The sequence below is a fragment of the Acanthopagrus latus genome, chromosome 17 (assembly GCF_904848185.1).
Source record: "Acanthopagrus latus isolate v.2019 chromosome 17, fAcaLat1.1, whole genome shotgun sequence".
Classification (NCBI taxonomy): Eukaryota; Metazoa; Chordata; class Actinopteri; order Spariformes; family Sparidae; genus Acanthopagrus; species Acanthopagrus latus.
Genome location: NC_051055.1, coordinates 17,629,960 through 17,655,979, shown reverse-complemented (window position 1 = coordinate 17,655,979; position 26,020 = coordinate 17,629,960). Strand labels below are relative to the sequence as shown.

General features: G+C 41.9%; 2 protein-coding genes and 1 non-coding gene across 3 annotated transcripts; 2 read left to right on the top strand and 1 right to left on the bottom strand.

Moving 5' to 3' along the window:
- The first annotated feature begins 5,286 nt into the window (after positions 1 to 5,286).
- Positions 5,287 to 8,443, top strand: gem (GTP binding protein overexpressed in skeletal muscle). Its single transcript, XM_037074375.1, has 4 exons — positions 5,287 to 6,457; positions 7,079 to 7,155; positions 7,241 to 7,445; positions 7,535 to 8,443. The coding sequence occupies exons 1-4, from the start codon at positions 6,103 to 6,105 to the stop codon at positions 7,816 to 7,818; spliced, it is 921 nt and encodes a 306-aa protein (XP_036930270.1). The 5' UTR covers positions 5,287 to 6,102; the 3' UTR covers positions 7,819 to 8,443.
- Positions 8,444 to 9,766: 1,323 nt separating this feature from the next.
- Positions 9,767 to 23,808, top strand: cdh17 (cadherin 17, LI cadherin (liver-intestine)). Its single transcript, XM_037075663.1, has 19 exons — positions 9,767 to 9,870; positions 11,951 to 12,007; positions 12,536 to 12,631; positions 14,109 to 14,246; positions 14,415 to 14,550; positions 14,707 to 14,865; positions 15,295 to 15,447; positions 17,181 to 17,386; positions 17,522 to 17,653; positions 17,746 to 17,896; positions 19,463 to 19,660; positions 19,740 to 19,816; positions 19,899 to 20,087; positions 20,518 to 20,762; positions 21,455 to 21,585; positions 21,768 to 21,989; positions 22,095 to 22,205; positions 22,715 to 22,831; positions 22,994 to 23,808. Exons 2-19 carry the CDS (start codon positions 11,960 to 11,962, stop codon positions 23,074 to 23,076), a joined length of 2,592 nt encoding a protein of 863 aa, XP_036931558.1. The 5' UTR covers positions 9,767 to 9,870; positions 11,951 to 11,959; the 3' UTR covers positions 23,077 to 23,808.
- trnat-ugu lies at positions 13,608 to 13,680 on the bottom strand. The gene has a single exon. It is a non-coding gene; the product is annotated as a tRNA-Thr (tRNA).
- Positions 23,809 to 26,020: the final 2,212 nt, after the last annotated feature.

The following is a 26,020-nucleotide window of genomic DNA, read 5'->3' as shown; positions in this document are numbered from 1 at the left end:
TAGTGCTTCAAGATGTCTCCAAACTTGTGATTCAGTGGATGAATTCAGCAGCAGCACAGTGGTTTTCATGTCAGTTTGGGGCTCAGTTTGCTCGACTGGTCTCCCTTCAGGAGAGCTCGTGTTGATTTACCTATCTAATAACATTCTGTGTCCCTTTCTTGGTTACTCATGTCCTCATCTGTCAACTGCTCTTTCTAGATAATTTAGGGAGGCATGGGAACTATACAGTCTTGACCGAATTTGCATGAAGGTCTGATGGCACCAATTCAACTTTAAATCTAGTAATAAATGCTTGTCCAAAATAAGCAGGGACATCTTAAATCCGATTGAAACACGATGTTTGAGGCCCACGTGATAATGTGACACACAGCATCAGAATGTCTCCCCTTATTTGGTTTCTTTTTCTGTCTCCACCTTATACTGAGACACACTCACTACTGGTTCTGCCCTCTCAGATGACCACAATAAATGTAAAATCTTTGGGTTTTGTATTGTTGGTTGGTTGGTTTTTCTGATGTTTCGTAGATCTAATGATGAAGCAGTCAAATGAAATCATTAATTGCAGAGGTTTTGCAAAGTATATGTTGCATATTTTTTATTTCCCTTTTGATATTTTCATGCATTTAGCACTGTGCACAACAGTAGGAGGACATGTGTGATAGAGTTTCATAAGGTGTCATTATTATTATTGCACTGAGACAAGACACACGTCTGTTTTCATCAGTTAATAAGCAGGTCATTTGTGAGTACAATCTATGGCCTGACATGTGTAATAACTGCAGAATAATGCCGAGTATAGTAAATAAACATAAAGGTACAGCCAGCAGACACATTAAGATACACATCTAGCAACTAACGCACATACCATTCTGCACAGAGAAGCCACTCAGGTTGTATTACTAGTCTGGATATCCACTGTACCGGTTACCTTGCTCTGCACTTGTCTCTGCAGTTGGGTGTTAGTAGTAATATCCTTGATGCTGTGATTGTGCAATTATTTCCTTGACCCACATCTGAATCAGAGGACATGAAAAGAAATCTGAGAGCCTGTCACTGCAGCTGAAACCTCGTCACCAAAACGTAGCGGCCTTCATTTTTCGTCTGTCAGAGACTCACTCGGACTAAAACACAGGTCACAACTTGGCATCTTCGTGATTCTTAATGATGTTTCGGCTGTGGGATGGACTTCATCTTGTAAATTGCAGACCGATAAATTGTCTTTTCATCGTCACCGCAATGTCTGCGTGCACTGCGAAAAAAACCGACCTGAAATCATTGATGTTAGGTCAGATCGGCCCAATTTGGTCACGATATTATAAACCCTGTCAATCATTTGGGGGGAAAAATGTGTTGTTAACCTGCTATCTGAAGTATGTTCTTTCATCTTCTGGAGGCATTATTTGGTCAGAAGTGGTAATAATGTCAATATGTTGGGTTTTAGTCTGTTTTTTCTTTGCATCTCCCATGGATGTCAATGCAGCTGTCACCATGGTCTTGCAACAAACAAAAATTCGGAGACGTAACAACTCTTCCTTCTTTTTTAGGTTCCTTGTGCACGACCTGTAAGTAGAGGCGAGAAAACTTTCTTGGTGTATGATCCAGACAAGCAAATCTCATTGAATAAATGGGCACCATCTGGATGTTGGCTATCAATTTCAATTTTAAAATCCATTATTGAATCCTTGTGGCTTAATATTAAAGATTTGCTGTCCTCTGCAATTTCAGCAGTGGGATCTCTCTTTATTGACTGACCTATGAGAATTGTATTATATACGAGTGGTTCAGATTTAGTCATAACTTGGGGAGCTGGTGTGTCTGCTGCCCCACGGATTCGTGAGTCCTTGAGTCGGTGGCAGTCATGATTGTTATATTGTAAACTTTTGAAGCTGCCGAATCGAGCTCACCTCAACCTCAGATGTCATCAAAGTAAAGAGCTGTTGTAGGTTTATGATTATCTTTTATGTAGGCTAGTCTGTCCATATCTCAACCTGTTGAGACAAGAGTATGTTTTACAGTCTGTGGAGGAGATCTAGAGAGAACGAGGTCACCTCACACTCAGCTACAGCCACCAACATGTCCCCACCCCATCTGTGGCAAGCCCGAGCACACACACTCCCCTCCAAGTCCATCCATCCATCCATCCATCCATCCCCTCCTCCTGACTCTGGTCCCGCTCCAGCACTTAACAAGGATTTAATGTCGCCCAGTCATCTGTCAGGCAGATCAGATCAGGGCTGTAATACACAGCAGCAGGTCCAGCGGATGAGGCCACAAACTGATGCAGAAGTCCTGAAAAAAACAACAGCCGAAAAAGCTGCATAATCCCACAATCGCTGTAATGACTGAGTCGCTCTTTCTTTCTCTCTCGCACACACACAAAGTGTTTTAGCAAATGAAAGTCTGGTGTTTACGAGCTGAGAGAGTATGTGAGGTGATGCCGGGGGTCTCTCTGGACATTTGTTTATGTTGTTAGATGGATCCTTCACTGAAGGGCAACTGGTAGTTTCCAGTTTTTATTCAGGTAGGAAGACATGCTTTGATATTTTCTGACACTGAGAGGACACTGCAGAAGATCATATGGGTGTCAGGCCAGCTAGATATCACTGTCAATTGCAGGCAATAAATCAGCCATGTAATGTGCCAAGGGTGTGTCCTTTTGTTTGATATAAAACTCAGTTATCAGTTTTGAGCCACACCTCGTATGAAGAAGTTTCCCAATGTCCATATGACACTCCTTTATTTGCAAGTGAAACAATGATATATCTGCTCCTGGGAGTTCATCTGCACCGAGTCACTTGTATTTATTTAACCATTTTGTTAAAAAGCATGTGCTGGTTGAAAGTGTTAGTATGATTAATCCAGGCAAGGGATAATTTTGTGGTTGCTTGCCTATTATTGCTTCTTTTTAACAACCTAAAGTTTATTGAAGTTTTAACAAAGACATCACAAAAAAATAAAAATAGAAACACAATCCCTGAACAACACCAGAATAAATATCAACAAGCTAAATGAGCTAAGATGAGACCTCAAATAACAGTACTGACATGACATATTAGGTAAAAATGTTAGATATCCACTCGTAGTCCTATTAACGCTTCTATTTCTGCAATATTTTGCAGCTTTATGAGATCAGAATTGGAGAAAATAGCCTTTGTGAATAATTCATGATTTCCTCATTGACTCTAGATATAATCTAGCACGTCTGTTAATGATTTGTCAGGCTGGACAAGCAGCAGCAGTCATTTGAATCAATTATTATCTTTTGCACCTGCACACAACTTTATCAACAATATTGACTAATTCATAAACAAACTAAATCAGCCTCTCAGTTAGCCTCTGGCGGAGATTCGTACAAATCTGAGCAGATGTTAACCGCATATTGACATTGAAATAGATTCTCTTCTTATGCTGTCAATTTGAATGCAGTTTATTTTACCAATTCATAGTTTTGTTCACAAAATATGGCGAAAATTGTGAAAAATGCATAAACACGGAAGACAATTTGTTTATGATCATATAAGACAAAGAGAAGCAGCAGATCATTGTATTCAAATGTTTTACATGGTTTTTAAACATTAACATATAGTACATTGCGCATTATACCAACATCTACCTCCTGCCCTGCCCACCCCACTGGGAGACTGGCTGATAAACCAAGAGTGTGTGTGAGTATGTCTTACTTATGCCTGACACACTTCAGCACTGTCGACAAGGGACCTCCACAGTTCGGTGGAACTTGCACTTACCTAATGAAATATGTTTTTTAACCTAAACCTAACAAAGTATGTTTTTTAACCTAAACCTAACAAAGTATGTTTTTTTTAACCTAAACCTAACAAAGTTTGGTTTTAACCTAAACCTAACAAGTATGTTTTTAACCTAAACCTAACAAAGTATGTTTTTTAACCTAACAAAGTATGTTTTTAACCTAAACCTAACAAAATATGTTTTAACCTAAACCTAACAAAGTATGTTTTAAACCTAAACCTAACAAGTATGTTTTTTAACCTAAACCTAACAAAGTATCTTTTTTTAACCTAAACCTAACACGTATGTTTTTAACCTAAACCTAAAAAAGAATGTTTTTTAACCTAGCAAAGTATGTTTTTAACCTAGCAAAGTATGTTTTTAACCTAAACCTAACAAAATATGTTTTTAACCTAAACCTAACAAAGTATGTTTTAAACCTAAACCTAACAGGTATGTTTTTTAACCTAAACCTAACAAAGTATGGGGTTTTTTAACCTAAACCTAACAAGTATGTTTTTAACCTAAACCTAACAAAGAATGTTTTTTAAAATAACAGGTATGTTTTTTTAACCTAAACCTAATACGTATGTTTTTAACCTAAACCTAAAAAAGAATGTTTTTTAACCTAGCAAAGTATGTTTTTAACCTAAACCTAACAAAATATGTTTTTAACCTGAACCTAACAAAGTATGTTTTAAACCTAACAAGTATGTTTTTAACTTAAACCTAACAAAGTATGTTTTTTAACCTAACAAAGTATGTTTTTAACCTAAACTTAACAAAATATGTTTTTTAACCTAAACCTAACAAAGTATGTTTTAACCTAAACCGAGCAAATAATGTTTTTTAACCTAAACCTAACAAAGTATGTTTTTAACCTAAACCTAACACTGTTTTTAACCTAAACCTAACAAACTGTTTTTAACCTAAACCTAACACTGTTTTTAACCTAAACCTAACAAACTGTTTTTAACCTAAACCTAACGAAGTATGTATTTAACCTAAACCTAACAAAATATGTTTTTAACCTAAACCTAACAAAGTATGTTTTTAATCTAAACCTAACAAAGCATGTTTTTTAACCTAAACCTAACAAAGTATGTTTTTAACCTAAACCTAACAAAGTATGCTTTAACCTAAACCTAACAAAGTATGTTTTAACCTAAACCTAAGGAAGAAAGTTTTTGTACCTAACCCTAACCCAGTATGTTTTTAACCTTAAACTAACCTATTACGTTTTTGCAACTTAACCATGCATGTTTTGTTCCTAAACCTAACCAAGTATGTTCATGTACCTAAACTTAACCAAGTATGTTTTTGCACCTAAACTTTACCAAGCATGTTTTTGTTCCTAAATCTAACCAAGTAGGTTTTTGTACCTGAACTTAATTGGAAATTAATAAATAAAAATGAATAAAATAAATACTGCACAGACTCTACAAATTCATGATTATTAGTTACAGGCATTAAGCTATAATGCTTACAGTGTAGACTATCATAACAGTCCAAGAATGGTGGTCATACATTTTGTAATTTATCAGCTAGCCCTGAGGATTTCTTTTAAAGTCAACATTTAACTATGAAGCACACACTGTAATTTATTCTCTCAAAAGTCACAAAGCTCATCCAACTCTAACCTTGGTAAGTAAATTCACACATTCCAGTTTACAGCCCTGCATAGCTTTGAATTCTGAATATAAGAGAAAAATCTACGAATCTCCAGAAAACCTCTTACAGCTGTATATATTCTGCAAAGAAGTTTTGTTTCTTCCAGTTATTTGATTTCATTCAGTTCCCATATTCTTGTCGTGGGCCACAATTTCATTACCATGTTCGTGTAAACATAATCCGGGCAGTGACTCAAAAAGTAAGTCAGATCAGTAAATACCCAACACATCACCGTCAACATCCATGCTTCACTGTGAGCAGCCTCCTCCTCCTCCTCCTCATATAAACCGGAGGGAAACCCCATCAGAGCTCCAGAGACAGTCAGCTGGAGATTACAGAGACAGACGGCAGCAGAGACATCAACTCCCGGCTGTAAATGCTCGAGGATTTAACAACTAGATCATCCTGCAATGTCCGAATTAAACCTGGTTTGTTTTTATCAGTAAAGTCCTTCTTTGCCACCCTTTTTTTTTTTTTTTTTTGGACACTTTTCGGACATAGTTTCTGCACTCTTTAGGTTTTAGGTGAATCTCTGAAATTTAAAAAAAAAAAAGACAGAAAAAAAGGACATTTATGTCTGGAGTGAGGGGGAAGAAATCGACTGGTGTTATCGTCTTTGCTGGGATTGTGTTCCCAGGGAAAACCTTGTGAACAGTTCATCCATCTCATCCTCATTCCGTCGCCATGCTGTCCAGTGTGCGCCGACACAGCCTCCGCCTGCAGACGGAGCTGCACCGGTGGAGCATCTGCGACCCGGGCAGCCACCTGCTGGCGGACAGCTTCCTCACGCGGGTCCCCGCCTGCATCTCCCGCTCCAAGTCCTGCACCAGCTCCGCCGGGGAGTCGGATGGGAGCCGCGGGAGCTGGTCGTCCTCAGACTCGGTCATCTCCTCCGACTCCAGCGGGGACCTGCCGGAACCGGGCAGCCCGTACCGGGTGGTGCTGTTAGGGGCCAGCGGGGTCGGGAAGACGGCTTTCGCGAGCATCTTCGCCGGGGCGGCGGACAGCATGGACAGCGACTACAGCGAGCTGTGTGGAGGTGAGGAAGTCATGATGACTACACTGAAACTTATTTCTATGTTACTTTTCAGATGGACAGTAACAGAAGCAAACCAAATCCAGAGAAAAAACAAAAACATTATCTTATAATAGCGTGGTTAAAAGGGTTTGAACTGCTGTGGTGAACGCAGGATGTTTTAGGGTCAGGGGCAAAAAGAACTGAAAGGGGCACCACATGTATGCAGAGGGGCACCAACACACAGGAAGTCATGATTAATTATATTTACAGTGAAGAAGAGGGCACTCATCATGTTTTATATCCCATTTGGTTGTGTTCTTTTCCAACATGGCGGCACCAGGGTAGTAGTTGCACCCCCCGTCCACCGGTGTTAAATTGTACTAGGACTCATTTACAGAGTCCCACAATTAGATTTCGATTTGGCGCAAGTTATATGTGCCACATCCTGTAGACAGACACATGTTTTTTTATGTCATGCATCAGAGCAGGTGGACAGAAAAGAAAAAAATGCAGCACAATCTGAAAAAAAAAAACCCATGTATTTTGCCATAATCTTGATCGTTATGTCCAACAGATTGCTGTCAACAAAATTCCTGTAAGACTATGATGTTACTAACGTCCTCCTGTGTTCGTTGATTTCAGATGAAGTGTGTGAAAAGGACATTGAAGTGGACGGAGAGCCCGCAACTCTAACCCTGTTTGACACATGGGACACAGAGGTGAGGTGAAAAACAGACGTGTCGACTTTGCTCACACCGCACTGCGAATCCCGTATCTCATCGTGTATATTTGTATGTTTTACAGACTGACGGCGATTGGGCTCAGGAGCGCCACATGCAGACAGGTGATGCCTACCTGTTGCTGTACTCCGTCACGGACCGAGCCTCGTTCCTGCGGGCCTCGGAGCTCAGAATAACACTACGCCGGCTCCGCCCTGCCCAGCACACGCCAATCATCCTGGTGGGGAACAAATGTGACCTGGTGCGACGCAGAGAGGTGTCAGTCAGCGGTGAGGACACACAATCCCTTTTTAATTGTCAGCGAAGTACAATGAGTTATTTCTCTTTATGCTCACTGATGGTTGACTTTCTGTTCCAGAGGGGCGCGCCTGTGCTGCTGTGTTCGACTGCAAGTTTATCGAAACCTCGGCCGCCATGCAGCACAACGTCTGGGAGGCTTTTAACGGCATAGTGCGGCAGCTGCGTCTACGTCGGGACTCCAAGGAGGCCAACAAGCGTCGCAGGCACACGAGCTGTAACACGCGCCGCGAGAGCCTTCCTAAGAAGGCCAGGCGCTTCCTCGACAAGGTGGTGGCAAAGAACAATCCCAGTGTGGCATTCTGGCTCAAATCAAAGTCCTGTCATGATCTGTCGGTGCTGTAGGAGCCCAACAGAGACTCCTCTTCTAACTCTACACCAAACCTTTGAGCAGGTTGCAGCCGGGAGAGCGGACTGTGAGGGCATGGGCCTGCGTCTGAAGGGCTGAAAAGTCGGATGGTTCACCACCATCATCACCGCGTTCATATCCACCCTCGGCGCACACGAGAGGTGTTTGGAACATTTCTGCACTGTCATCCATATGTTGAACTAGACCGAGTGGACTGAGCTCAGCGTGTCAGCCTGTGTAACAGACTGGAAATGACGTGACGTTTCCAGTCACAGACTCTTTGTGACTTGAATGTTGGAGGTTAGAGCTCAACTGACAGACGGACGCAATGTTTTCTGTGTTTTGAACAAAGAACATTAACACCAGCCCTGTGTTTCCTTTCTTCTCTCATCTCTTTTACTCTCATTCCTGCCAAATGTTTTTTGTCTGTCGAGCCCGAAGTGCTGACATCACCAGTAGTAAGCTATTGATGATTAAGGTTGGTTTTTTTTGTATGAGTTTATTTATAACGTGTTGTATTTTGCACTTACTGTAAATAAATACCAGATTGACAACGTAATGTATTTTGCTACTTGTGTGCAGTTTCAGTGTTGCTTATTGAAATAAAGTGACATCATCCGATTCGAAACTGTTCATTTCGTCTGTCGTCTCAACCTCGCTAACGACATGTGGTGACTCAGCTTTCACACAAAAGAGACGCTCTTTGCACAAAGAAGCAACACAACTGTGGTGATGAAAGATGAGTCAGGTGGTGACATAAAAGCTGAACTTTTAGAAACAAAATTAGTTGTGTGTGTGTGTATAGGACACAGCTGATTGGACACAGTGATCTGACTGCTCAGAGTCGGATCAGAGATTTGGGTCATAACATCAGCCCCAGACACCAGCCTGCTCAGATCCCAAACTAACTCTGTCTTGTCAGAAAAAGGGGCGAAATGTGTTTCCAAGGTAACATTCAAAGGAGCCCCTGCAGATGGTGTCGGTGCCTGTTGGAGTATCTGTCAGGCTGCCTGCAAACATGGACCGGTGCTTTACATAACAGAGTCACTTCCATCTGAATTAATGGCTCCAATCCTGAAGTCACAGGTTCTGGTTATATAGCAGTGAGTCACTCGCTGCCTGTTTTTCTCACACACAAAAAAACTCATCTCCAGGCAGCTTCCTACAGCTCAGGGTGGCAGCGTGTGCCTCAGGATGGAGGGATGGAAGATGACCTCAGCTTCATGTGTGGTTGTGTTGTTGGGATAAAGGATAAAAGTCAAGGACAAAACAGAGGCTGATGTTCTTTAAAACATTTCATTCATTCATTTTATAGAGGCGGTAAAGTTTAGAGAGAACTTAAACCATGAGTTGAATCGGTTATACGATACATGCCTTGACCTGCTGAATTACCCTGCTGACCCACAGCCTTGCATTCTTATGAAGCAACGGGCTGTCAGTGTAATCTGCTGGTTTCACTGTGTACACACAGCTCCTTATCAGGCGCTGCTGCTAATGGAAAATCTGACAGGAAACATAGCAGCGGTGCATAGGTCAAAGTCTGAGGGGAAATAAGAAATTTAAATGGCTGAATAGCAGATTTTGAGACCCACATTATTGTACCCTGTATTTATTTATTGATTTATTTATTTTGTCTTTGTAGTTCACAACATACACAAATGCAGTTACACTGAACAAAACTTGATTAGAGCTGTGAGATTCCTTCAACTGGTTTGTCTTTTGGAGCTATATACGTGCACTCAGGACACCAAATATGAGAGTTTGAGGATGTGTGTAATATTGGCTGCATTAATAATGGATTTGTCTTGCATAATACCGAATGCATCAAGGTTCTGTTCTTCCTGTCTCCTTTCTCTCTCTTGTCAGCTGCCTCCCCCATTGGCTGCCTGGACATGAGGGCAGGATGATTAGACAATCATTAGATCCAATAAAACTTAGATGGTTAACACTGTGGTTAACGTTTGACAGGGCACCATGGGGGCTGTTCAGATCACTCTGAGTCCGAGGTCTGAGGAGTGAGGAGTGTCTCCCTCGATCTCTTCAGCAAGGTAAGTGTCCTCGCTCTCCTGACGCCCAGTTTTTGGAAATGTTGAGTAATTTGAGCAGCATTTGGAGTTGCGAATGGAACACAAAATGGAACCCGTCTGTTGGTTTCAACAGGGTGTGCTTGATGTTTGGGACGTTTTTTGTTGCAAATGTGCTGTGATCTTCACTTGACTTTGGCAGGGCCTTTGGAGTCAGGTGTGGGCATTTCTGACAACCAGCCTCTTCTTCTTAGTGGCTTCCTGGGTTGTTGCTCACACCTGACATTGGCGGGGTCATTTCCTGTGTGGGGCACTAGATTCGATATCAAAGTAGCAGATATTTAGACTGAGAAAGGTCAACTGGTCACTGTGCTAGAAGGAGAAACAGAGGGCCTGCAACACCTAAATCACTGTCAAATAGCTTTGCCACTTTGCCCATCAATCATACAGTAACTTATTACGTTTATAGAACTCTCTCCTCACCGGAAGTCAGTTCAGTCGTTGTAAATGGGTGTCTGTGAAGTGGTTATCCCAGCAACGGCTTGTTAGTTAAATATGCGATTCAGCAGAGGCATTGGTCAACTTGGAGGCAGACATACTAATAATAATAATTTTGTGCTTTGCAAAGAAGGAGTGAGGCACAGCGGTGGCTTTAAAGGCGTGCTGTGCTAGATAAAGGTCATTTGCCATGACTCAAAGTCACCTTCACTTTTCTCCGGCAGCTGACTTCAACCTTCTCTCCCACCAAGACCAGAAATCTCAAACGTGATCATTTATCCTCTATTTGATCATTTAATTAATCTTATATTATGTTATGATGTCATATTTTTCTGTCGTTATCCAAATCAGTGCCATAGTAATGTGCTGCTGTTATCTGATTGAACACCATTTTCAAGGCACCAAAGACAGTGTTGTCACAGTGAAACACACATCTTATCGTCACTTGGCATTACAATTTACATATTTTTGGGATGTCAGAGGGAAGATACTGAATAGTGCATACAAACATACAAACACACAATCAGGACTCTTCAGTTGTTCCTGACAGTGGCAGACTCAGGATGTTTGAGGGGCAGGGGCGGAAATTTAAGAAAGGTCACCAGCTGGATTTGATAGGGCACCAGAGTGCAGAAAGGGCACTAGAAGGGCACCCTCAGGGGCATTTCACCATGTTTTATCCACCACAGGGGCATCCTTTTGCTGTGTTTTTTCAACATGGGGAACCAGCACCCCTAAGTAGACCAGACTTGCTCAGCTGGTGGCTTGTGGGCCGAATGAGGCCCTTTAACAACCTCCTTCTGACCCTGTAATCTTTTAGTTAGAAGGCCCCATTCATGAGTTGTGTCTGTTGTGAACCACAAGCTCTTGTTTCATTAAAGTGTTTTAATTCAGGCTGTATAAGCAGAGGGAATTCACCAGAATCCAACCAATAACCTTCAGAGCTGCGTTTTTTTAGTTCCTGCACATTTGTATATGTAATGTCTATGTTTATTTAAAAGCAAAGAAACATACAAATAAAGTGTTAGTTTTTTTTATCTGGCCCTTCTAATAAAGTAGTGAGACAGGCTTGTTCTGACCTCTGAGACTACTGTAGAGTCACTGAGGTCACACACTTTGACCTTTTGGGTGCTTGCGTCATATTGACATATTGAGGCTGGCTTTAAGAAATCGCCACGGCGGTGCGTGAAAGCTTTGACTTTCATTTTCTCCTTTACGCTGAGGTGGATAATTTGGCTGGTTGTGTAGGTGGAGCTGCTCCGGTAAGTTTCCATTCCAGTGACATCTCAGAGTGCGAGGCAGGGACAGATAGCATGTATGTGTGTGGAGACTCAAGGACAGGGGACCGATTTTCTTTGCAAGCCTCCTTATGAATCAATAACTTGAGAGACCAATGTACCGAGGCTCACTGGGTTTAACTGTTTCTCGAGTGACTGAGTGATAATTAGCCACGTGGACTTTCATTGTTTCTACACGGACGGTAATTTAACAGCAGAGCACAGTGAATACATTTAAATGTGTTGTTTAAATCCTCCTCTTCATGTCACCTCTCAACATCCTGCCTGCTCCTTCACCATGTCCTCCTCCTCCTCCTCGTCCTGACCAGACTACGATCATGACACCCCTGTTGCATCTGTTGTTGCTCCCTCTCCTGCTCAGCATTGTGAGTACATAACACGGCCTACTGCTCGACAGTCCATTAATACATATTCATACTAAATACTCAAGTACATGAACCTGTCAAACAGTCACCGTGGATGAATGTGTAGATTTATTCATGTGCAGTTTATTGAGTGAAGTGAAGTGAATGCACGCAGACTTTTTTGTGGTATTTGAAGCCTCCTGTACAAAGTAAATGTCAACTACTGTCAGCAAGGTGACTTATTTAAAACACTAAAAGGAAGTGTAAGGTGGGCGTAAGGTGTAAGGAGCATTAGTCATTTTTTTCCGCAGACTTTGCTCTCCGGTCTTGCTGTGGGATGTAAGAATCACCATTGTCTTGTCATTTTGGATCAATAAATAACCGGGCTGTAAAAACCGGCCATCAATGCCTGACTACATTCAGCTACAGTACAGAGCGGCGGCAAAATGGTCAGATGTGGGGTGTGAAACGTGAGTGTGAGAGGTTCACTTTGACCTCAGCCTGTAGTATATTCAATGACCCTTGACCTCTGTGTCTGTGCTCTGATAGGCTGCTGGGAAGGATCTGGAGGAGAAGAAGGGCCCGTTTGAGAACACGGTGCTGGATGTGTCAGAGGGAACACCGGTGCCGTATGCTATGTATCAGGTAATACACACAGACAAGCAATGCATACAAAGTAGTGACCCCCGTGTGCATCTGTTCTAGCTACAACAGTGAAAATGCTTCATTCACATAGATGCATTAACATCAACAGTCTCATCATGTAAAATATCACAATTCTTCTGTCACCAGTGTCATATAAAAGACCCATAAATCATACTTGGGTAAAAGTAAAGTTATTGTGTTCAAATCAAAAAGTTAAAAAGTATCTGATATTAGATGTACTAGAGTATCAAGAGGATTGTATCTAGCAAAAATTAATGTAAGTATCAAAAGTAAAAGAAAAGTATACACACATTACTGACATGACTTTCACTTGTAACAGAGTATTTCAACAATTTCATCCTTGTACTTTTGCTTAAAAAATGGTTTTGAGTTCCAGCGAAGCATGCAACTGGCTTTGGCTGTAATTAAATTAAAGGAAAATCCATCCAAAAAATTAATTCTCCTAAACAACTGAAGCAGATTGGGACGAAAAAACGTTATATTTTATTTTCAAGAAAAACAGTCTCCATCTTCTTCAGATGTTTGAGATAATGCTGCAAAGCTATTTCGCTGTGAACATCCAGAGATGTTTAGTGGACTACAAAACTTTACCTGACTCGACCATGGGCCGCTGCGGTAATGACTGAGGTGTTAGTAGATGGTGTTAACTCTACCAGGTGCGGTGCCAGGTCATCCCAAAGACACTACACAGTTAAATTATGTATCCCCACTGTCCTCCTGGAGTATCAGGCTCGCTTCATAACACTGAGCAAGCTAGTTACCAAGAAACCATTTCTAAGCTCTCCGATGTGATCAGGTTCAAACATGTAGGATAAAGAGATAGATTTAAACATTAAACTCAACAATGTTAAATCAGTTGAACTACCTCCTGAGGATCACTTGTCAGTGCCCGCAAGTTTAGATTGGAGGTTTCAGGTATCTATTTGTCTCCACTAAGGATTAACAAAGTAAAATTAGGCCCTAATGGGATTTGAACCCATGACCCCTGGTTTACAAGACCAGTGCTCTAACCACTGAGCTATAGAGCCGTTCTCAAAGAGAGTGATCATTGTATCAAAAAAACACACACACACACACACACACACACACACACACACACACACACACACACACACACACACACACACACACACACACACACACACACACACACACACACACACACACACACACACACACACAGCACCTTGGACAGTCACAGGTGTGGAAGCCAGACCAGATGAACCAGTTACAGGAGTGTCATGAGCGTCACAGCATTGCAGCATTCTGTTAAAGCACCTGAAGTAGACGGGAACTTAAAATGTAGAAAACAACAACCAGAAACTACATTTAAAAAATACAATTTGCCCATACAGCTCGCCATGTGTAATCAATAAAGTTGACTCCCAAACAGCGATAAATAATTAGTTATTGTTTTCATTTTGCTCTCTTCCTCCCCATCTTTTTAACTCCGCAGTTTCAGGTGACCAGTGCAGGTGTAAATAATTTCAGGCTGAGTGGGGAGGGTAAAGAAGACATCAGGATTTCAAATGACGGGTGGCTGTACCTGCAGAGGCCTCTGGACTGGTCTCGAGATAACCATTACATAGTCAAGGTGAGGGGGTCCTCTCTCTTCCTATTAACACACAGAAAGCTATAGGTGTACATTGTATAGCAATATAATAAAATGTATGTATCTATACTTGTGTCTGTGTGTGTATGTGTGTTTGCGTCTGTGTGTGTGCGTGCATGTGTGTGTGTGTGTGTGTGGGACAATATCCAGGTGGAGGCACTGGCAGATGATGAAGTCGTGGAAGGCCCAATTTATGTCACCATAAATGTGTTGGACGTCAACAACAACGCTCCGTACTTCAACCAAAGTGTCTACACAGCTCTGGTTAGAGAACACAGTCCGGCAGGTGTGTGTTGCATGCATCAAGAGTGTTGCAGTATTTCTAATTGTTCACCTTGCAACCGCTGAGTCTCTGTCATTAGACTTCCCTGCTCTTGATACCCCTGTGCTGACATCTCGACTGTGCGATGAACTGAACCTAACTTTGTGGCTGTTGTTCCAGGTGTCCCATTTACCCGTGTGTTTGCGTCGGATAAGGACGACCCAGAGACCCCCAACGCTCAGCTGAGCTACAGCCTGGTCAGCCAGATCCCCAACAGACTCCACACGCCCCTCTTCCAGATCAACCCTAAAACTGGAGAGATCTCCACCACAGAAGACGGTACGACACACACGCCTGCGCACACACTAATGAGCGCACGGACATGAACCCAGACATTGGTGCGCAGAGCTGGCTGCACTGCCCGTGGGAAAATCTCAAATTTGTCCATCTCTGCCTGTAATCTGGTAGTATAGTGCCGCCGCAAATCCAGATTACACAGCTCATCCTATGTGCTCAAGATTAACGCTGACTGGAGGCAGATTGCCTAAATGTGTCGCGTGATGTTGATCACAGATTATTCTTGAGCGTGTGCAGGAGTGAGCAAATAAACTAGTTCACAGAGAAAGTATGAGAGAAAGTTTTTGTCACGTTTCTCGGACGGCCTTGAGACAGCAGAGATGTTCTTCTTCCAACGATCTGCCAGAACACATTGTTGTAATGTGAAGGGCCGTGCTGAACAATGCTTGACGTGTGTGTGTTCTTGAACAGGGAGCGAGATGCTGAAGGCCAGAGAAGGTATCCTGTACAGCAGAGGAGATGATCGGAGCATTGAGGCTTTGAAATCAAGGTTTGATGACTACTGTCCAGAGCCGAAGCTCCCGTACGAACAAAACCCCTTCTTCACCTGTGTGCAGAGAGCAGGTCTGTATACAGATGTGTCCAGTGTGAAGCTGAAGCATTTACTTGTCATATCATATCATAAGTTAATCAAAGTCAAACAAAAAAAAATAAAATAATAACAATAATTCTGTCTTCACAAATGTGAATGTAATATATCTTATCTGAAGGAGGGAGAAAGGGACTGGAGCCAATCTATTGCTTTGCAGCATTTAAAGGTGCTATTTGTAAGAAAAGTTGATTCTTTTTTTGGTCTCAATCCCAACGTGTGAAAAATGGCTGCCATCCTAAAGGGTCAGTTTTTGATGAGATTCAGACACAAAAATCAACTTTTCTTACAAATAGCACCTTTAAAAATGCAAAATAACTTTGTATGTTTCATCACTACTTTGTCAGAAAAACACAAGGCAAACATAAAATGTAGTCAACCCAAAACAGGAGTACAATTGTCATTGCATGACTTGTTGAACATTATTACAAATGTATTAGTTAATGATCCAAGTCCCACACTCCACTGGACACACTTAAAGTTCCAAATGCAAAGTGCCAGAAGTACAAGGACTGCAACCACCAAGTATAATAAATGAGAGAAAACCAAATTCAATCTTCAGCTCTTCATTCAGGCGTGAAAGGCTGAACTGCGTAGCCGTGGGTTCATAATGTCCTCACCTCTCAGAAAAGTTTTATATTTCTCTATTCCAAAGACCTTGAATGATGCTGCAGAGCCTCGGTCAGCCTGTGTTTAATGCCGAAAAACAGACACGTGTTTTGTGTCTGCTTTTTGTCTTCTATGTAAATCTTTAAAGCTTTTAGCTCGTTCGACACAAACCAGACCACAGTGACATTTCAACATGTAGAGAACATGTGTGCTGCTGTAGATTGTCAAGGAGTGTGTACTTTTTACAAGAATGTTAAAGCGTTAAGCATTTGGTGTCTAACGAGTTAAAAAAAACTGTGCATAGTGGCCAGAGTGATGGTTTAAACAGCCAGGAGACAGTGCTCGGTTTGGTTTCTACTCTCAGAATGAACGTTGATATTCAAAGTCTTCTATTATATGATAAGGTGACTGTCATTGGACAGCTGCTAGGGTGAAAGAAGGCATCATCTTGGGCTCTGGGAGTCTGTGATTGCCATTTTTTTTCTTCTGTTTTCTAAATTCCAAACTGAATATTCAGTGCCAAACCCAAAAAAAAAAAAAAAAAAAACACCTAATAGCAGATTAATTCATGCACATGCTGCAGAAAAGAAAACGAATGAACTAAGAATCCAACAAGAAAAGCTTGAAGAAGAAGAAGAAAAAAAATCACCATCATAACATTATATCATTTTCTGAAGAGTTGAGTGCTAATCTGCTGTGTGACCGGTGGGACTCAACTGCCACGTGTCCTTTCGAAGATCTAAGAAAGTGATGAGTGATTCCAGTCGAGGGATTTGTGGCGCATGACAGTCGACAGCTGGTGCCGATGTAGAGAAACACGGACTGTAACGACTGTCTGTGATTAGTGCCGGGTTGTGTGATTTATTGGGTGTCGAGCTGATGAGTTCAGCGAGGGGAGAGTGGTTAAGCCATCACTAATTTCTATGATAGGATCAAGAAGAGAGAAAACCTCGAACATCTCGTCCTTGTGACTCAGCTTCTCAAAATCCTTCAGCCTATCTGAAATTTTTCTTGTGATGTTCAACCCACTGAACTTTTCTTTTTTGTCGTTTTACACAACGGCTCTAAAAGCAACTCCATTTTTCCTATGTGGTTTCAGAAATGAGGCGGAGCAATGTGGACCCCCTGGTGGATCCAGACTTCACCCTGATTGTGCGCGTGCAGGATCTTGGCGGAACATTAGAGACCGCGCTGAGTGGAAACACCGAGGTGCATATTGTCGTGCAGCAGAACCTGTGGGTCAATCCCGGACCGATCACTGTGAAGGAACACTTGCGGGAAACGTACCCTCTGACCATCGCAAAGGTGGGGTGTGATGCACATGCTGGTCCTGCGCAAATGTCACAAATTCAGACCCATTAAACTACATACACACATTATACATACTATATCCACAAACTGACCATCTCACCGCCTCGTTCTGTCCTTTTGTCAATCCAGGTTCAGTCTAATGAGCCCAACGCCATCTACACGTTGGTGCAGAAAGAGCGAGCGCTGAAATTCCCCTTCCAGATCACAGAAGATGGGCTAATACATCTGACAGAGGAGCTGGACAGAGAGGACAAGGACATGGTACCTGTCACTAAATAAATCTCTCATTCTCACGCAGAAATAACAACTCACGTCTAAGGATTATTCTTGTAACCGTGTTGGTCCTGTTTCAGTACATCCTGGCGGTGCGGGCAACAGATAACAGTGGGAACGAGGTGGATCCACCCATGGAGATTCATGTCATAGTGGATGATATAAATGACAACGCTCCAGAGTGTGAAAACGAGGAGAGTGTATTTGAGTTGCAGGAGGGTGAGCCTGTAGGTGAGTGGTGTGTTATTGTTACATAACCCATTCATGGAGCAAATCTCACCACATGTTGCCTCTTTTAGCTAGTTTATTTCTTAAACTTCTATCATCTCGCTCTGATGTCACTATTGCATCTTGTGTTTGCTTCATATTATGTTTTAAAGTAAAAACAAAAGGTGGGAGAAGTAGTCAGATCCTTCACTTAACGGGTAATTTCACAAATGTTACACATTTAAGTGTGTTTACAGTTCTTGGCGAGTACTACAGCATATGTAAATTTCTAGGGGAGTCTGCTTGTAATGTGAGAAATTGCCTCCACTGTCACTCAGTGTCTAAGTTGCATCGTGGGTAGTGTTGGCCCAGGATAACCCAGGAAAAGCAGTCCACTGGTCTAGCTCTTAGACTTTTAAAACATTGTCTGACAGTTTAAAGAGAAATGAGATGTCAGCTTTTTTATTCGGCGCGTTCTTTTTTCCTTTTCAAAACCTGGTGCCTAAATTACCCACAATGCTGAAGGCGATTTGCCAGATTACTCGCAGCTTCCTCTGGATTCACAAAAGGCTTTATACTCCTCCCAAGACTGGTGAACACACTTAAACATGTAAATTTAGTGGAATTGCAAAAATAGCAATACCACACTGTATTTTCAAGTTCACTGTTCAAGCTCTTACTTGAGTACAAGTATAAAAGTATAAGCATCGAAATATATTTCAAGATATACCCATTCTGCAGAATGACCCATTTTGTTTAATAACTATGGAGGCATTAAGATAAAACCATCACTTTAAAGCAACATTATGTAGAAATTGGCATTTTGATATGGCGCCGCCCCACAGTTTCTGAGAGCACCACTGTTGTAAACGATAAAACTCCCAGGTCTGAAACAATTTGTGAGACATAACGTAGGTGCTGACTCCAAATAAAACTCCTCACGTCACAACAATGTGTGTTGAAAACTTGTGTGTTGAAGTAAACATGTGTGTAACGCTGTGATCCCGCCCTCTCATTGAGGTTACACAGGATTGACCTCATCTACCCTGTCGTTCAGTCAGTCAAACAATCCTTCCATTTTACTCCAGATATTGTATAATCTTCTATTTAAATCAAGCTATATGTGTGGATTTCATAATATCTCCACTCACAACACACATTTGAAATTAACAACAAACTCAACAAACATATTTAATACTTAATTAGGGAATAAATAGGAGGAAAGTGACTGAAATTGAAACAAAAAGCAAACTCATTTGCAAACCGGAAGAAATCACTGCTAGCTTTATTTTAGTTGTTTGCACCCCTGATGGATGCAAAAACATCCTACTGAATATTCAGATAAAAAAGAATGAATAGAACAAGATGTGTTATTTTTAATGACATAACATTTGCTATTTTCATATTTTTTTGCACTATCCTCCCAGAATGTGTCTCAAAATATGTTTTCTGACCGATTCTGCTCTACAGTCCTCTACAGTCAGACAAACTGTACTCCTTACAAACTCAAGAGAGCTCTGGAGCCCCTCTGGAAGATATAAGAAAACTGTTACGTAGTTTGACCTCACATTCCGGCTCTTTTGGTTCCAGGCAGCGAGGTAGGAGAGCTGAAGGCCCATGACGCTGATAAAGAAGGGACGTTGAACTCCCTGCTGACTTACACCATCGAGAGTCCAGGCGGCTCACCTTTCTCCATCGACGCTGCTTCTGGAAGAATTCAGGCGTTGCGCTCGCTCCAGCGTAGAGACCAGCAGGTTTATAACCTCAATGTCAAAGTCAAGGACCCAGGTAGCCCACATGTTGTATGACGTAACACACCTGTAAGTAGATACCAATCCAAGTCCACTCATGACTTTTGTCTGAACAGTTCACAGCACTGACTGTAAGGTCGTCATCAAAGTCATTGACGTCAACAATGAGCTGCCTCTGTTTGAGAAGAGCGATGTAAGTATGTGGCCCAGCTGCCTCTTGTTTCTCAAGCTGTTTGGCTGGTTGTCTCCATGTGTCGCTGTGTGTCTGTGTGCAGTACGGCAATCAGACTCTGGCAGAGGACACTCCTGTTGAACACACAGTGCTGACCATCAGAGCAACAGACGCCGATGACCCGGACAGCGGCAGCTCTCGGATCGAGTTCCACATCTCTGCTGGCAATGATGATGGTGTTTTTGCCGTTCAGACTGACGGCAGCGGCGTCGGCCACCTGGTCATAGCTAAGGTACCGAATCTCCATTCTCTACATGTAAACCCAACACACGCAGGTGATTTCACTGACACATATGAAGTGCCTAATATTTTCTAAAAGCACACAAATTCATCTCCCATGGTGTGTGTTTTGTATTTATTTGGTATACTCTTGTAAAGGTTTGCAACTTATAAATCATTATTTTGTAAAATATGGTAAATGTATGATTTAATCTATGAAATGTTGGAACTGTCTAAAACTCAATATATAAAACAGATAAAAGCTGAAAATCCCGGGGTTTTAGAAGGTGGAACTATGAAATAAATTATCATAATTATTTCATTGCAACATATAGCTCAAGATAAAGACAAGATCATGTCCTTCACAGGCCTCTGCCTCTCGGGCCTATGACATATTTTCCTCATTCCTAATGTTTCTAACCAGCCTGCTTGTGCCCTAACAGCCTCTGGACTTTGAGACCTCGTCCACCTACAACCTCAAGATTGATGCCCGTAACCCAGAGCCCCTGATGAAGGGCCTGGAATATGGCAGTGAATCGACGGCCGTCTTCTCCATTTCTGTCACCGACATAGACGAGGTTCCAGAGTTCAGTTCGGACGTTCTGGAAGTGACTGTGCCTGAAAACACCACCAAGGGATCGGTGCTGCTCACCGTGGAGGCGAAGGATCCAGAGGGCAAAGACATCAAGTAAACACACACAGATAGCTTCTCAGCACTACTATCAGAACTGCTATAAGTACAGTAGCTACTGTATACCCTGGATTTGACTTTGTTAAGCAACTAGAAAAAATCCACAACTTTACTTACACAGAGCTGTTAAACTTCTTTAAGTATCCGAATTAACTTCCTATGCAGTGTGACATGAAGAGAATTTAACCAAAGATTATTAAGCCTAAACAGAGGTATCTACCCCACCCGTAGATAAAATTTGTGTGGGGGGTTGGTGCACCAAAATTGGCTGGAAGCTGTTTCCCAAACACAGACTTCAGAACATACTCTTTGAAAGCTAACCATGACTGACTATATCTATGTTGCTCTGCAGTTTAAGAGCTGGATTCAAACAAAACGTGCTATGTAATTGAAGAGTGAACACACACACACACACACACACACACACACACACACACACACACAGTAGCTTTCACAGTTTAGGAATTGTTCCATTAGATCAGCTTTGGCTTGGTTATTTGACGTTACTGCTCCGTGCTGGCTGCCAGTTTGGGGCTTCATCTATTAGGACTATCACGTGTACCGAAAATTGATTTGTTTTGACTACCACTGGGTCCCGATTCAGTGTCTGGTGTAGCGTGGATTATTTCCAATATCTGCTCTCTATGTGCGTGTGTCTTTGTGTGTAATTACTCTTGTGTGTTGTGCAGATTCAAGTTGGATGGTGACACTGAGGGCTGGCTGGAGATCGACGAGGCATCAGGAGTGATCAAGACCAAAGGCAAACTGGACAGGGAAACCCTGGAGACTTTGACGGTCACTGTCACTGCATATGAGAAGGGTGAGACTTTTTTTTGTTGTCGACTTGTTGTTACACAGGTTTTAAATTCATTTTAGCTTTTTAACTTTTTAGGTTTTGTGCTGAAAGAGCAATGTGTTTAAAACCAGACAATTGGACAGTTATACAGCTAAGTAAATTCGATGCAATTAATGTTTTTAATGTTCTCTGATTTCCTGTTGAAGATAACAAAGAGATGCACTCGGAGCTTGACCTTACCGTGAGGCTGCTGGACGTGAACGACAATGTCCCTAAACTGATAGAGGACAAAGCATTCATCTGTATGATGAAACCCAAACCTGTCATCATCAAGGCCAAAGATGGAGACAGCGCCCCTTTCTCCCAGCCCTTCACCTTCGTCTTGGGTAGTGGAAAATCTCAGAACTGGGCCCTTGTCAAGATTGATGGTACGTTCACTGACAAACTGTAGCGACACCAGAAGATGATGTGAAACCGCCACGTTGCGCAGTTAGATCTACCATTCTCCTTGCCTCCTCTTGTCTGTCATGCAGATACAACAGCCAAACTGACCCTGAGGAAAAAGGCAACTGAAGATAAAACCTACAACCTCCCCATTACTATTAAGGACAATGCAGGCATGGGAGTCGCACAGTCATTTGAGGGTGAGTGGATTCATAATAAAGGGTATGTGTGGCAGTCAATACCATTCAAAGACGGAAAACAGCACTGAATCAATGCTGACAGGATTGTGTGTGTAGCCTCTGTGCCATAGACTTTCCAACATTTATCTACTTTAAGCTAACTATTTCTCTCTTCAACAGTTCCACCATGTATCTAACTTTTAGCTAACAATAAAACCCCTTTGTGCCTTAATGTTAGGCCATATCCATTACTATTGGGTTATTTCTATGAAGTTTTTTCTCTTTTATTTTAAAAGGTTAGATGTTTACAGAGACAGATTTCACAGGACTTCAAGGGACAAGATGAGAGATTGGTTGTTAATAACGAACAAAGTCATTGCTGATTTGTGTCCTCTCATGTTTCATGTTGACTATAAGAAATGCAGAGATTAACAATCAGCCTGATCCTTAAAATTGTAATTCACGTGATTGCCTCGTGTCATGTTAAAGGTGTAATGCACAGATGCGTTCTCCTTTAATCTCTTTGCCAGTGAGAGTATGTAACTGCACGGAGCTGGGCTACTGCTACATGGCTCCAAGGTCCCATCAGAACATTTATGGACTGGGAGCCACCATCGGGATCCTGGTTGGCACACTTGCATTCTGCGGTAAGCCTGAAAAAAACTCAAGTCGACTGTCTGGTAACTCGCACAGGAATCAGTATCCTTTATACTGTCCAGTCTGATCTCATTATATGTGATATTTTGTGTTGACTCCATTTTGTTCCACTATTGACGTCTGTTTCTCCTTCCTTTTATGTCTTGTTGCAGTCATCGCGTTCGTCATAGTGATCAGACGGAGTGATAAAAACAAGAAGAAAGCCAAGAACCAGGAGGAGGAGCAGATGATGTAGAGACTATGCACACATGCACACATGCACACACATTTTTGTACTACTATACTTTAATAAAATGCACATAATGCATCATCAGCACTGACATGTCTAACCCGGGACCTTGAACCAGGTTTTAACCCTTATTTAGACAAATTTAGACAACACAGTACAGTCTTTATAAAAAGATGTTTTTATGTTTATTTTATTCCTTGTCAAATAAAATAAATGAACCTCCACTCGCACAAAAGCAGAAGTATTGACTTAACTCTCCAGGTTTGAATGTTTAAGTCTCTCAAGGGTAGATGCACAAACACACATACACACATTTACTTTAGCTTTATTTTATGTTATTAAGAAAAGAAGAGAGCGTTCCGCTTGATTAATAAGCGCTTGCTTAATTAAACTGTCAGGTGGCGCCATGCTAATCAGGAAATTATAAAGCTTGTTAACATAATTTATTTGAATTTCACTCCCAGACTCAGGTTGTTTCATTAGCAGTTTCATCGTCTCACATAATTCGATTTCTTTTTTCGGCCGTGAGCCTGTTTTGTTGTGCTCTTCTGTTTGAATGTAATATCTAGCAGCAACAACCGGGAATGTCTTTAATGTTAAGAACCGGCTAAAACAAAAAAAAAACAAAAAAGATGTAACCAAGGATGTCACTGTTGTCAGAACGCTGCTCGAGTAACATTGACTACCGAGCAATCACTGCTCTTGCAGTTTCATAATAAAGGATGAAGCTGGGAACCACGTTGGTTTTCTTTGTGTTTGTGTCTCTGTTGGATGTGTGTTCCTGTCACTGCGGATGCGTGGTGCAGCAGGTGATCGGAAGCATACGACATGAGCTTCTGCGGCTCGGGTCCATGCTTATTCCCTGCGCTCTCCTTCTTCTGACATTTACTCTACGCTTACAGTCACTACTGTAGCACCCCTCTTTCTCTCCCCCTCCCTGCTGGTCTGTCGATGAGCACTCAAGGCCATGCTGCTCCTGCAGAGAATGATGCTCTGACTCATCTCTTCAACAGTGGGAGACAAACTGCTGATTGTTTGCAGGGCTGAAAGCAGAATGGCATGATGATGGGCCTTTATGCAGCACAAAGAGGCCACAGTACACTACAAAATCACTCAGACACACATGTGAGAGTTGATGTGGAAACCACATGTGCTGCCATGACTCTCCTACCAGTCCATGTGTCACGTTTTTGAGCAACTGTGTATGTTTTTGTTTGACGACCCCTGCTGTCATGTCTTAGTATTTCTAGTGTCTCCGCAGCCTGCTGTGCCTTACCAATGAAAATGCGGCTCTAATGCACTTCTCTTCTGTTTTTTTCCAGTTTGGTCTGGTCATTGTTTCTCCCTCTTTTTCTCTTGTAGGCACTCTGCCAGTCGTTAGAAGACGGCAGCATTACGTTAGCTCCTTTATTTGTCTTTTACTTGACCTACCACTATTCTTCCCAACCTCACTAATGGTCGCTAAAGTTACCAAAGGGTCATGAGACCTTCATGACTTTAAACAAAACAGTTTCATTCATTCATTCATCGTCACAAAGAAACCTGAATAGTTTTAAGTTTAGATTATTATTCACATTTACAATATGTAGCTTTGTGTCTCAGTCAAAATATGATGTGGTGATGAGAGGTATATGACTCATCAAAACATATAACATATAACAAAGATCAAGTTGTTGTTAGTCATTTTCATGCAAAAATGTTAGACATGGAAGTCGAGCTATGACAACTTAAAGCCAAAATCCAAGGAACCAAAAATACAGACAATGGAAAAGGCTGGAAACAAAACAAGAATCCAAGTGAGCGAAAACTAATTCAACCCAGGAGACACAAGGAACATGGGCAGCGATGCAAGTAAGCCACAAGGAGCAAAATGCAGTACTGAGAAAGTGACATAGAAAAGCAGACAAATGGAAAAAGACTGCAGGAGAAACAGCCTTAAAGGAGAACTTCGGTCGATTTAAACATGCAGCGTCATTGCTCAAGCTACTCTTGACTTGCCAGTACCAAAGACGCAAACACATTTGGTCCAACCATTACAGGGCTCCATGACCGGAGAGTTAGCATCGACAGCTAACAGCATGGGGTCAGAACTTTACACTGTGTTTTAAGTGTCTTAACATGCTCCACATCTCACCCCAAAAGCTATGGAACATCAGCAGACACCTTACAACACAGCACTGTAGCGTGTATGACTCCAAATGAATAAAACAGTGTGTTTGTGCAAGGAGCTACATGCCGGTTTGTTGACATCCGTGTCTTCTGGTAGCTTGAGCAATGAAGCTGCATGTTTAAATCAACCGAAGTTCTCCTCTAATACACAAGGACACACGGGTGAACAGGAGCAAGGGCTGGCCTTAATAAAGACAGAGACAGGAAGTGTAAAGCAAAACATCACACATGAGGCCCACAAAAACCCAAATTAAGACAATTGTATCTTTAAGATCTGTATTCCCAGAGCCTTCACTCTCTGCTTAACAGCCTCAAGAAAAAGTGTTAACAGAACAATGGCCAAGTGTCAGGAAGAAGAAAAACACAGAAAAAAAACACAATATAGACAGAGAATTGAATAAAGAGATGAAATAGAAGGAAAACTCATATCAGAGGCAATATTAGCAAGAAGTAATCGGCTCGGGATTCATCTGAACCATCTACATTTCAATCAAACATCCTCCTGTTGCACTCGTCCATGTTCAGTGAAGCATTTCATTCATTTTCCCTTTTAAATAGATTCATTTTGTTAAAGTGTAAAAATGGCGCGTGTCCCATATTTGACATGGCCCCAGAACCAGGTTGTGACAATATGAGATGACTCATCAAAAGATCTGCTGTGGCTCTAAGGATCCAAGCTGAGAGCAGTGTCAAAGGCAGAGGAGTGGACTGATCTACAGCCTCATAATGCCAAACTCAACATGGAGCCTCTCCAGTGTTTATGTCTGCACTCTCTCCTCGC